The sequence below is a fragment of the Schistocerca americana genome, chromosome 6 (assembly GCF_021461395.2).
Source record: "Schistocerca americana isolate TAMUIC-IGC-003095 chromosome 6, iqSchAmer2.1, whole genome shotgun sequence".
NCBI lineage: Eukaryota > Metazoa > Arthropoda > Insecta > Orthoptera > Acrididae > Schistocerca > Schistocerca americana.
Window position 1 is genome coordinate 82,897,488 of NC_060124.1, and position 13,945 is coordinate 82,911,432.

Sequence of the window (13,945 nt, forward strand, 5' to 3'; positions counted from 1 at the left end):
CTTCGAATTTAACCGATACGTAAGAAGCAAGACGTGAAAATTACGGACACGTGGGTTAGCACTTTTGTCTGCCGACTCCTTCAATTAATTATTTCACAGAGCAAAATATTAATTATTTCACGTGATTTATCACCTAACGACTTCTTTTTGTTCCCTTACGTCGAACGAAAAAGGTGTGAACAGCGATTTTCGTCACCTGAAGAAGCTGTTGAATCCGTCAAAACCATGTTTTGAACTACCTACATCACGATGAAAAAAAAAAAAAAAAAAAAATTCTGTAGAACTGATTCGAAGGCATGCAAAATGGTTCAAATGGCTCTGAGCACTATGGGACTTAACATCTATGGTCATCAGTCCCCTAGAACTTAGAACTACTTAAACCTAACTACCCTAAGGACATCACACAACACCCAGTCATCACGAGGCAGAGAAAGAAGGCATGCAAACGTGTATGAATTTTCAAGATAATTCTTTTGAGAAACGATAACTTAATTCGTGTCAAAATAATGGTTTTTCTTTCTTTTTATGTAAAAACTTACAAGGCAACTCTAAGTGATACCCATTGTCAGCAAATACGACGTATTCTGCCTTGTGTGCATTCATTCTCACCCTATTCTTTTAATTCCCTTAGCATATAACAAAAATAACGGCCAACAAGAACGCAATAAAGCTTTTAAGCAAGTGCTCACATCTGAGCGCAAGGTACCTAAGGAAGACTTGAGCCCAGCAAGGTGAAGGGTGAGCGGGTGGTACTCACGTGTCCATGTGAAGACTTCCAGTGTTTGGGCGCGTACTTGGACAGCTTGCTGTCCGGGTCCACGAACAGGAACTCGCCATCTAAAACAAAAGCAACAGTCAGCTCGGGCTCCCTCTTACCATACGCCTGTCCGCTTATTGTCGTTTACTCAAATTTTATTTAACGGACAATTTGTGGCTTTCTCCACATCAAACAAGTCACATTTCACAACAATTCAGCACCCTGCAGTCCACAGCGCATTGTGAATAAAACCGTTGTTTATTTATTACGTCGTTACGGCTACTGCTATCGCCAGATCAAAACAGAACTCGGAAAACAACTCCCAGTGTTAGTATCAACAAAACCAATAGCAGGGCGTCAACCGCCAAGTTTTTCACGGCACGTTCATTCTGGCATTCCAGAAAGCCATTTTGCAGTGCCACTGAGGAATTATTTATTAAAACAGAGACTCGGTAATGTAATAAAGTGCAGAAAAAACCTAAAATTAGCGGTGTCCACCCTTCTTCTCTAATAACAAAAAATTAGCGCGTCTGAGCTGTAACATTTTCGTAAACAAATTGTATTGTATTGTACTGTGTCTTTATTGCTCCATTCAACGTACACCATTCAACGTACAGAAGTGTACAACATGATATCGCACAAGTCAGACAGGTGTAGAAATACATACATACAACACTGTTACACATACTATAGAATGAAATGCCCTTGTATTAATCTCCTAAATGCTCTGGGCCAAGTTAATTCCAGATATCGTTTGCAAAATTTTAAGATACCTACGAATAGCGTGTGCAAAATATATGATACTTTTGAACGGGATCTCTCTGTACTGGCGATGTAACTACGTGAAAAATCTGCTGAGTGCTTAGAGTACCCTGTAAACGATTATACTTGTTTGCCAAATTCGCTTTTTTCTTTCGACGAATTTGCCATACAAGCATGCGCAAGTGAAAACTATGTTTGTCAAATTAAACCTCACTTTTCGAGTAGCTCTCGCAATGTGTAATCACGTCGTGAAATATTCTGGTACGTGTGGGAATGGCTAACACTGCAGACAAAGGAATTCTTACGTTGACTTAAGTGTGTGCTAAACTGTATTCTAGTTTCGCAAAGATTTTCTACAGGGTGTTGCTAGAAGAACGTTCAGTATCCAGGGATGTAACACGAACGGTCATTCGAAGCAAAAATGTCTAATACACACATCACGAGCTATGAGTACTTCTTCATCTTCGATACTGTGAAACAAATCTCTGCTACCGCAATAACTTTGTCTTCGATGTGTTGGTAGGAGGTAGAATGAAGAAAAAAAAGAAAGGAAAAAAAAGACTAGTGAGCAAGGGGTCTAAAATGCATACCTTAAGAGCTATGAGCACTTGTTAAGTAGGAGAGATGTGTTTCCAAGTAGATGAGATGATCAAGTGTCCACAGCTCTTAGCCTACGCAAGTTTAGAGCCCATGTTTTCTGGACCTTCTTTTCTTCTTTAGCGCCATGCTGCCACCTCTAGAAACATGGAAAGCAAAGAGCTTACAGTAGAAGAGATCTGTTTCACAGTATCGAATTTGAAGATATGTTCATGGCTCCATTTTACCCCACGTTTACAATACTTTTTGCTCGAATGATCTTTCCTTCCTCGAATGACCTTTCCTTCGTTCCGTTAAGGATAAACGTCCCCCTCTGTCTGCAAGTGGTGTATACAAGATTCCGTGTGGCAACGTCTACATTGGAACTACAAAGAGAAGTGTGAATACACGGTTGAAGGAACATAAAAAAGTCTTTGCCGACTAGGGAAAACAGACAAATCAGCCGTGGCGAACATGCTCTTCAGTCAGGTGATCCCGTAGTGAAATTTTCAGAAACTGAAGTTTTATATACTATGACGAACTATTATCCACGGCTACACAGAGAAGCCATCGAAATATATAAACATGGGGATAGTTTTAACAGAAAAGAAGAAGCCATGAAACTCAGCGATATATGGACAGAGGCGCTACAGACTCGATGAGATGGCTCTGAGCACTATGGGACTTAACTGCTGTGGTCATCAGTCCCCTAGAACTTAGAACTACTTAAACGTAACTAACCTAAGGACATCACACACATCCATGCCCGAGGCAGGATTCGAACCTGCGACCGTAGCGGTCGCGCGGTTCCAGACTGTAGCGCCTAGAACCGCTCGGCCACTTCGGCCGGCAATCGATGAGCAGTTTTTATCTTCGACGTACTATGATCGATAGTTATATTTTATCCTTGACAAGGTTTATCTCTACTATCATGTGAAATCCAGACCACGCCCACTTCCCATAGTATTTAGGCCGCTCTTCGACGTCCGACTCGTCAGTCGGCAAGACTTCGCACACCCAGGAGTACATCCGAAGATGTCTAACGCAGCCTTGGACGAAACGTCAGGGATAGAAGAGTTCCACGGATCACGGCCATACAACGCGGAAGAAATCTCAGCAACTGACAGTTGAGTCTTGGCTTTCACTGGGGCTCTCTCCCCTTGCCTCCGCCACTCCTTACCGGCTTGTATGGATTCGGGAGTGTAGTGGTGGACCCACGTTTCATCGCAGGTGACGATCCGACTAAAAAATGCATAGCGTTCTTTCGCAAACCTAGCTGTAAGCTTCTGACAGACCTCCAAATATCTCAACTTCTGAAAAGGTGAGGAGGGACCCATCCGGATAACGCGTTACGGAATTGTAGGTCATTTGTGACGATCGTTTGAGTGTTCCCATAACTTATTCCGACCTGTTCCGCAATTCCTGATACCCTCGCCCGTCGATTGCCTTCAAAACTGTCTCGAACCGCACGAATGTTTTCGTCTGTAATGTTGGTCCGAGGAGGGCGATCGTGTAGCTGATGATTCTCAGGTTCTCTTCCTTCCTAACTCTTTGTGCCGGGCAAACACACGCGTCCTTGACAATGGTTGATCACAGAATTTCCGTCGTTTGAACTCCCTCACGAGGCAGAAATTTCATAATTATGCGTTGCGCAGTAGAGGGTTACATCTGTGGCTCCTACATCGTGAGCAGTGTTGCCAACTCATTTTCGACCATGCCCCTACACGGCATGTGAAAAGTGGCTACGTAGACCTCGAAAGCACCTACGGACGCAAAAAAATTGTAGACTGACGACCAAAGAAGAAAAGATCACGTACTGGGAAATAACATTTCGCCTTTATTAACAACTTTGCACACTGAACGGTTTTCAAACAAAAGAATATTCGCTGTGTTATTTGGAAAGCTTGCTGCTGTTCGTCTCTAAGCCAAGTGCTGCAGTACAACATTTCGTGCTTCCTACAGCCTAGTTTACACGACGGCATTGGGTTGCGCCACTCGTTGCGTGGAATGAGTTGCACGCAAGTGGTTTCATATATGACTGCAGACACGGCGACACCAGTGTACACTTCAGTTTCGTCGTTTTGTGGGTCCCTGAGTCGTGTCTGAAATGAAAGTTTTGGCAGCTGCACGTCTCACGAGTTGTGATGGAGTTAAAGCTTGTTACGTGGAATCGCTGCATAAGGAAAAAAATAAGAAACGTGTTTCGTTTCGTGACTGGATGAAGAAGAGACGTCAGCTCCGTTGCTCAGCATCCTGGCTGAAATAATTTATAACGGAAGATCCAAGAAGTTCTTTTAATTATCTTAGAATGTCACCAGAACTGTTCACGTTTCTCCTAAATCGAGTTAGTTATAAGATAAGGAATAAAGGTACTTCAATGCATGAAGCACTGTCGCAAGAACTGAAATTACTTATCTTGCGTATATTACAATCGAGAACACCTGGCATGTTATACGATATGGTTGCAATTGGTGATGATGTTTTTTCATTAACACCAATAATTATAATTATTAACATTAACAGTAATAATTATTAACATTAACAACAATAATTATTCGAAGCAGCCCGCATTAAGAAGAGAATGGTTTGCAAACTAGTCCCTTGAAGATAGATCTGTACATTGGCAATATTTCAAAATGAATGGGGAACACTGCAGCGACGTTTTAAACGATGAATATTGAATAAAGAATGCAGCTTTTTGAATTTGTATAGCCTTCCCTCCTGTTAACAATATTCCTTAACAAAGAGTTGGCCAACTAGAACGATGGGATTTTAGTCTTGTAGACGAGAGCATTGCCACAGCTAGAATTACACTTGCTTGTATTTTTCTTAATTCAGTCGTATATGTGCTCCTAACTCAATAAATTTTGCCCTGCAGCTTAGATACTGTCAAACCATCTTTGTTATGATCGCACTTGACGGTCACGGCGGCAGCAACATGTTGCTTATTTTTATAATCATCATCACTGAAATCCCACAAACACCTATGCAAAGCATAGATATCCAAAACGCGAACATTAATCTCCGTTCCCCACTTCATATTTCAGTTTGTCTACACTCTACGAACACACGTAACTTCAAAACACATGCAACTAGTGTCGCCAAAGTTAGAGCACGCTGAAAGTGTTTAGTTTCACCAGTAAACTAGGCTTAAGAAAGGCGTCCACAGACGCAGCGAAATGTACGTTTTCTTTTGGAAATGACGCATCATTTCCAGTTATTCTCCACTGGAGGAGTCGGTAAAGAAAAGACTCGTTTTTGTTTGTAATTTTTTATATGTGTATTTGGGGTGCGCAGCGATATGGGTTTGGGGGGGGGGGGGGGGTGGAAATACAAATTTCGCATTATACAAAGAAAGGAAGTCAGCTTCCAGAGGCAATATTTTTATTTCTTCAAATGGCTAGTTTCGGGGTTTCTCAAAGTCCCAATCTTCAGATTATCATAATGTGAAAGCCGAAACCCTTACTTGAAGAAGCAAAAACTTGCATCTTGAAGCTGACATTCTTTGTGTAATGATAAAACAAAATAGGTGCAGGATAAGCGCTGAAGCCAGTACCACTGCCAAGACTCTCAAGACGTTCCGCTGCTCTAATAACTTATGCAGCTTTTGACTCTTTCCAAACACTTGCTGCGACTGAAATTACGGACCTAAGTATCACTGTTTCATAAAAGCGCTTTTACAGACGCTCATGCACATATGTGGTTGGCTATTAGTGTCTTTATTCACATGAAGTGCTGAGTGCTATTGACAAGGGATTTCAGATCGATTCCGTATTCCTGGATTTCCGGAAGGTTTTTGACACTATACCACACAAGCGGCTCGTAGTGAAATGGCGTGCTTATGGAATATCGTCTCAGTTATGTGACTGGATTTGCGATTTCCAGTCAAGAGAGGTCAAAGTTCAGAGTAATTGACGGAAAATCATCGAGTAAAACAGAAGTGATTTCAGGCGTTCCCCAAGGTAGTGTTATAGGCCCTTTGCTGTTCCTTATCTATATAAACGATTTGGGAGACAATCTGAGCAGCCGTCTTCCGTTGTTTGCAGATGACGCTGTCGTTTATCGACAAATAAAGTCATTAGAAGATCAAAACAAACTGCAAAACGATTTTGAAAAAATATCTAAATGGTGCGAAAAGTGGCAGTTGATCCTAAATAACGAAAAGTGTGAGGTCATCCACATGAGTGCTAAAAGGAACTCCTTAAACTTCAGTTACACAATAAATCAGTCTAATCTAAAAGCCGTAAATTCAACTAAATACCTAGGTATTACAATTACGAGCAACTTAAGTTAGAAAGAACGCACAAAAATCTTATGGGGAAGGCTAACCAAAGGCTGCTTTTTAATGGCAGGACACTTGGAAAATGTAACAGATCTACTAAGGAGACTGCCTACACTACGCTTGTCCGTCCTCTTTTAGAATACTGCTGCGCGGTGTGGGATCCTTACCAGATAGGACTGACGGAGTACATCGAAAAAGTTCAAAGAAGGGCCGCACGTTTTGTATTATCGCGAAATATGGGAGAGAGTGTCACAGAAATGATACAGGACTTGGGCTGGAAATCATTAAAAGAAAGGCGTTTTTCGTTGCGACGGAATCTTCTCACGAAATTCCAATGCGAAAATATTTTGTTGACACCGACCTACATCGGGAGGAACGATCACCACGATAAAATAAGGGAAATCAGAGCTCGTACGAAAAGATAGAGGTGTTCGTTCTTGTCGCGCGCTGTACGAAATTGGAATAATAGAGAGTTGTGAAGGTGGTTCGATGAGCTCTCTGCCAGGCACTTAAATGTGATTTGCAGAGTGTCCACGTAGATGTAGATTAGGTGAGGTAAATAAGAAAGCGATAGTTACTTTTTGTAGACTTTTTTATGTTCTCACACCACCGGTTTCGTGTCCCATTGCGCATCTCACGTACTCCAATAACTTACAGCTCGTGGTGAAGCAGAAAGCACTTGACAAAGTAAAGGTATGTCCACAAGAAGCGGTCTTTCCTCGTGCGCAATCGCTGACGCACTGGAACAAAAGGGCATGCGCGCAAAATAGTAAAAGTAAACACGTAGGCATGCGCGTTCTCGTGTGTGGACGTTGCCTCATTGTGCAAGTGGTCTGCTATGCATCTATTATTTTGCTCGGCAATTTGAGCTGCGCTACCTTGGGAGGCAACAGCTCATCGTCAGAGGAGCGCTAAGCAACAAATACGTCAGTATTTTCTCTGTCACACATCCTCTCCAGACTGTGACTAAAATCCTTTCCTCCCTGGGGGCAACTTCCCGTACGCAATGGAGACAGACGTAAACAATGTTTAAAATTTGTACACTATTGCAACTTTTTCAGTTTTAATTTCTTATTTTGTAATTTTTTTCTTTCTTGGGCAGAAAGTCTTAATTTTACAGAGGGATCGGAAATCCGTCTCTGCATTTTGGAAAAAAGAGCCAAAAGTTCCTACACGTAGGTACATGTTCCTACGGTTGGCAACTATGATCGTGAGTGAAGCTGTTGGAAGCGGGGATATGAGAATATTTAGCTGTAAAACATCTTGTACTTCTTTATGGTAGCTTCGTTTTTGTGCACCAATATTTCTTACATTATTAGTGTCTTTATTACTTCCTAAATCGGCAACGGAGAATGGTAGATTTAGAGTTGGAACAACATCAGTTTACAGCATGCCTACATTGATGTTTTAAATACCTTCTTGCTTCCCACAGTTGAAGAGCAATTCAGGCATGGCGATTGCATCTTTCAACACGATCGAGCACCTGTTCATAATGCACGGCCTGTGGCAGAGTGGTTACACAATAATATGCCTGTAATGGGCTGTCCTGCACAGAGTCCTTACCTGAAGCACACCTTTGGGATGTTTTGGAACGCCTACTTCGTGCCAGGCCTCACCGACCGACATCGATACCTCTCCTTAGTGCAGCACTCCGTGAAGAATGGGCTGCCATTCCCCAAGAAACCTTCCAGCACCTGCTTGAACGTATGCCTGCGAGAGTGGCCAAGGCTAAGGGTGGGCCAAAACCATATTGAATTCCAGCATTACCGATGGATGGCACAACGAACTTGTAAATCATTTTCAGCCAGGTGTCCGGATACTTTTGACCACATAGTGTACCAGCATCAACATCACCCATTTGTCGTGTACTGTTGGTAGGAACGGTGGTAACTATTACTACTACTCCAGTGTCATCTCCGGCCCAATTGTTCGTTTTGCTGAAACAACTGTCGAAGCTCTCCAGGAGTGCTTGTAGGAACTGGCGTTTACAATGATACGAGAAGTCAAGAGACCACGGAAGATCAGTGATAAAATAAGTACTACCAGAAAACAAGTTTTATGCGTATAATTGAGGTGTCGAGGACGATCCAACACAGTACTACGTTATGGCAACTGCGGGCTTCTGAGCACTTTTTGCGTTCATTATTACGGTAGCGGCGCTACCTGCTACTGCGCGTATGCCTCGTGATCCTTACCGTCTGTAGTGGCCAGCTCTCCCCACTCCTAATAGCCCCAACCAACAATAGTAGGAGCGGGAATCCGGTCGCCCAACTGTCGGAGCTGAGGAACAGAAGTCCCGTTTCCATTTCATTCACCCACGTGAACTTGCAGCGCTCCTAGTGGCCTGGCAGCGAACCAACGTCGTGGAACCGGAAATCGCTATACGAGTTTCACCCCTGCAGTGAACAGCAGAGTCACCGCCGCCATCGCTTTCGCGGCAGCACTCGCAGGGGCGCGGAATGCAGCGCCTCTGCCGGCCATTACGGGCGGCGTCGCTGCATTTGGCTCAAATGGCTCTGAGCACTATGGGACTCAACTGCTGAGGTCATTAGTCCCCTAGAACTTAGAACTAGTTAAACCTAACTAACCTAAGGACATCACAAACATCCATGCCCGAGGCAGGATTCGAACCTGCGACCGTAGCGGTCTTGCGGTTCCAGACTGCAGCGCCTTTAACCGCACGGCCACTTCGGCCGGCGTCGCTGCATTTGCTTGAGCTGCCATTACCGATTCGGCGCGTTGCGGCTTGAGAATGCGAGGCCGCGAGCCGCGGCGACCGGCGACATGCAAAGCTCGGCCGCGCACATAAATAATTCAGGGGGCGCCTCCCGCGCCACGCCGCGGAAAAACGGAGCTCCGCAAGATGAATGGAGCGGCGCGCCGCAAAAACCCGACCGAGTGTAGTACTCGAGAGTCGAGCAGCCGGGGGCGCACGGCATGGCGTGCCCCGCTGCAATGTAGCTTCGCACCTGTCCCTCTACGCGCCGAGCCTAGAAATACAGGCGGGACGACGAGACGCGACATCCCGGCAGTACCGAGGATTTCGCGAGAATCAGCACTCTAGACCGCTCGCGACGTGACTGGTCAAGTCGCTCTGGCCTCGCAAATGTTTCAACTTTACATCTGCACCCAGAAGAAGAGTGAGTCAAAAAGGAATTTAGAGCTTTTGAATGATATAGAAATTTACCGAGATAATTTACACAGTCGGTAGATGTGTCATTTTGTAGCAGAACCCTCAAGTTTGATTTACGTAGTGCTTCAGTACCCCATTTCGTCACTAGAAGCGCCAGAGTAGTGCACAATTAAAATGGCTACTTTAACTGGTATTGTGCATCTGGATATGCTTGAAAACTTTTAATTCCACAATCGATGAAGATGAGTGATATACAGTGGTTTACTACTAGCACCGCCTCAGTTCCCCCAAGTTCGAAATTTCTTCGATCATCGCTTCCCAGGCCTGTGGCAGAGTGGTTACACAATAATATCCCTGTAATGGGCTGTCCTGCACAGAGTCCTTACCTGAAGCACACCTTTGGGATGTTTTGGAACGCCTACTTCGTGCCAGGCCTCACCGACCGACATCGATACCTCTCCTTAGTGCAGCACTCCGTGAAGAATGGGCTGCCATTCCCCAAGAAACCTTCCAGCACCTGCTTGAACGTATGCCTGCGAGAGTGGAAGCTGTCATCAAGGCTAAGGGTGCAGCACTCCGTGAAGAATGGGCTGCCATTCCCCAAGAAACTTTCCAGCACCTGCTTGAACGTATGCCTGCGAGAGTGGAAGCTGTCATCAAGGCTAAGGGCCATCTCGCTCCCAATACTTGACACCACCGGATCTCTATCTTTGGGATCTTATTAAAGACCGCGTGTATGTTCCTCCTTCACCAAACGAATTAGCCGATCTGAAACATCGAATCTACGCTGCAGTTGCACAATTAAGACCGATTTGCTGCAACGAGTGTGGGAAGAAATTGATTACAGGGGGGATGTTTGCCACATCACAAATGGTAAATTGCCACATCACAAGTGGCAATCACATCGAACCAGATACTTGTATGTGATACTTGAGGTTATTTGCTACAAAATGACACATCTACCGATTCTATAAGTGATTTCAATAAATTTCAATATCATCCCTTAGGTGTAAAGTCCTTTTTGACTCAGCCTGTAACTTTCTACATATACACGACATCGACCGGGTATATAAATGATCAAGAATTGCAATTCTCTGTGACTGGTAGTACGGCCACCAGAGAGCATTACTGTTGTTCGCGTTTTGTGTTGGTACGAGGTCTGCTAGGACATACAAGGGGGGTGAAAAGCCTGACATTGAATGGTCACTGTGCAGGACACACAGATCTTCAGCACTCGTGTGGGGCACCGTAAACAACAGCTGTCAGAGTTCGAAAGGGGCCACATTGCCGGTCTTCATTTGGATGGCTGGCCGAATCGTGCAGTATCCAGATTTGGGAAGGCCCGATTTTGGACTGCATGGGAAAATGGGGGCACTCGTTCTAATCTGATCACCACAAGGAACGATCGCCGTATTGTGCACCAAGCCATCGTATGTGAGCCCTGTGCGTCTGCGTCTCCCATCCATGAACAAGTAATGGACTCCCCACAACATTGTGTTACGCCGCACCATTGACACTGACTAGCAGCAGACGCACTTGGGAATTACCATACCACCGTAGCTGTCGTTAACACCACAACATTAATGGCTGCGTTTGGAGTGGTGCAATTTCAGCTGTACTAACGGGTTCCTGCCTAATCACACCATCGGAAATAGTGACGTATTCAGAAATAACCAGCCAAAATATTTGTGAGAAGCAAGAATATGAATCACACTTCCTGGCAGATTAAAGCTGTGTACCGGGCTAAGACCCCGGACTTGGGACCTTTGCCTTTCACGGCCAAGCCCTCAATAGACTGAGCTATCCAAACACGACTCCAGACCCGTCCTCAGAACTTTACTTCAACGCTGTGAAGAGGGGTCGTGAGTCACGCTAGGGTAGCTCAGTCGATTGAGCGGTTGCCCGAGAAAGGGAAAGGTTCCGAGTTCGATTCTCGGTCCCGCAAACAGTTTTAATCAGCCAGAAGGTTTGATATCAGCGCACACTCTGCTGCAAGGTCAATTATTCATTCTTGAAGAAAGTGAATATTATTGCTTTTCATTTCACTCGCAGCAGTTTCAGCTGTACTCTTAGGTTCCTACCTAACCATACCCTCGGAATTTACGACGTATTCGGGGAAAAAAAGACAAGTGAAAATACAAATGTCATCGTTGGTAGTGTGACTCGCCGCAATTTCATCTTCCGTTTTTTACTCAGACAGAAGTCACAAAATCGTAGAAACGCATACCTGAGAAAGTTGGCTCTTAAACATAAACAACATCGACATACCTGTATTATATTAATAAGAAAGTCCCAGAACCTGTTACTAATGCGAAAATGCAAAAAAAAAAAATTGCAAAAAAATAGTTCAAATGGCTCTGAGCACTATGGGACTTAACATTTGAGGTCATCAGTCCCCTAGACTTAGAACTACTTAAACCTAACTAACCTAAGGACAACACACACATCCATGCGCGAGGCAGGAATCGGACCTGCGACCGTTGCGGCAGCGCGGATCCAAACTGAAGCGCCTAGACCCGCTCGGCCAAGGCGGCCGGCCAAAAAATTGCATATAGCGCGACACGAACCTACTATCTTCTACGAAGTATCTCGTACTTCGTGGCTCCATGTTTCTATTCAGGACGCTACATCGAATGATGCTACTTTAATCATTATTTTTTATCTTACAATGTTCTAAGGACTAATGACATAGATGTGGCATTAACTGACATTTAATTGTGACAAATCGTACTACGAGTAACGAGTTTGTGACAAATCGTCAATGCACCGCTATCGTGAAACGCCACACCGGTATAACACGCACCTTGTAAGCTGTCTAGCCACGTTACTGTGGCCGCCTGTCAACAGCCTGAGTAACCATCTTTCTCAGTGCGGACTGCTCCGAGACGTATAGGAAGACAGTCAATGGGGTTCTGGAAGGCACCGACGGCGATCTGGAGCCATGGAGACTCCAGTGCCGCGGTCAGCTGCGCTAGGTTTCTCGGACCGGGGTCCATGGCGCGAAAAGCCCGATCGAGGTGGTGGCACAGATTCTTGATTGGGTTTAAATCCAGGTGGTTTGGTGGCCAGGATAGTACGCTAAACTCATCTTACACGTTGCCTTGTTGTGTGCGTAGATGCCATCGTGCCGAGGAAAAGCAGACTGCATGTAGGGTTGGTCATGATCCCAAAGAGTAGATGCATACTTGTGCTGATCCACTGTGCCTTCGAGAAGGTCGAGATCAGCTAGAGAATACCATGGAAACATTCCCCAAACCGTAACGCTCCCTCCTCAGCCTGGGCCCTTCCGACGATTGTTGCACGGTATTTGGTTTTAGTCCGCTGGAGCATAAAACGCGATTAATCTGAAAAGGCCATCTGTTTCCGCTCAGTGCACGTCCAGTTGCGGCTTTGGCGTACAAATTCCAGCCTTCGTCACCAATGAGCAGCTGTCAGCATGGGTGCATAAACTAGACGCCTGTTGCGGACGTCCATACACAACACGTTAGTCGGACCACATTGAGGAGTCTCTGCTGGTAGCCCCTTGGTCCATCTGGGCGGTCAGTTGGTCAACAGTTGCACGTCTATTCTTGGCAGCCGTCGTTCACCTCTGTTGTGCCCACAGTTGCCTCGGTGCCCGTTTTGGATACCACCAATTTGCCACGAAAGGTATACTTTAACCACGACGCGAACAGTTCACAAACTTAGTCGTTTCGGAAATGCTTCCACCATTGGCCCGAAAGCCAACGATCATGCTCTTCTGGACGTCACATAGCTGGCTTCCTTTCCGCATTACAACGACCCGCTGTTTTTTCGCGTCCTTCGACAAGGTTTATACACCCTCCAGTGCTAGTATTTTCATCTGCCGTCTGTGAGTGGTTATCGCACGTCGACGTCGAATCTAAGCGGTGTTCAGATCGAGGCCCACGAAAAAGACAGGCTGTGACGCATACGTCACATCACGTGACACTGCAGGTCTTACGACTGCCTCAGTCGTCCCCGGCGGGGAGCGAATAACTACAATGAAGAGCCAAAGAAATCGGTACACCTGCCTAATATCGTGTAGGGACCCCTCGAACAGGCAGAAGTGTCGCAACACGACGTGGCATGGAGAGGACTAATGTTTGAGGTAGTGCTGGAGGGAACTGACACCTTGAATCGTGCAGGGCTGTCCATAAATCCGTAAGAGTCGAGGAGATAGAGATCTCTTCTGAACAGTACGTTGCAGAGCAACCCAGATATGCTCAATAATGTTCGTGTCTGGGGAGTTTGGTGGGCACCGGAAGTGTTTAAACTCGGAAGACTATTCCTGGAGCCACTGTGTAACAATTCTGGACGTGCGGAATTGCTGGAATTGCCCAATTTCGTCGGAATGCACAATGGACATGAATGCATGAAGGCGATGCTTACGTACGAAAAACCTGTCAGTGTCGTATCTAGACGTATCAGGGGGCCC

General features: G+C 45.3%; 1 protein-coding gene across 1 annotated transcript in view; it reads right to left on the minus strand.

The window, feature by feature from the left end:
* Positions 1 to 13,945, minus strand: part of LOC124619322 (protein expanded) — a 490,762-nt gene that overhangs the window by 63,398 nt on the left and 413,419 nt on the right. The window contains exon 5 of the mRNA XM_047145631.1: positions 758 to 837. Within this exon, the coding sequence (XP_047001587.1) occupies positions 758 to 837 (80 nt within the window). The remainder of the gene's footprint in view (positions 1 to 757; positions 838 to 13,945) is intronic.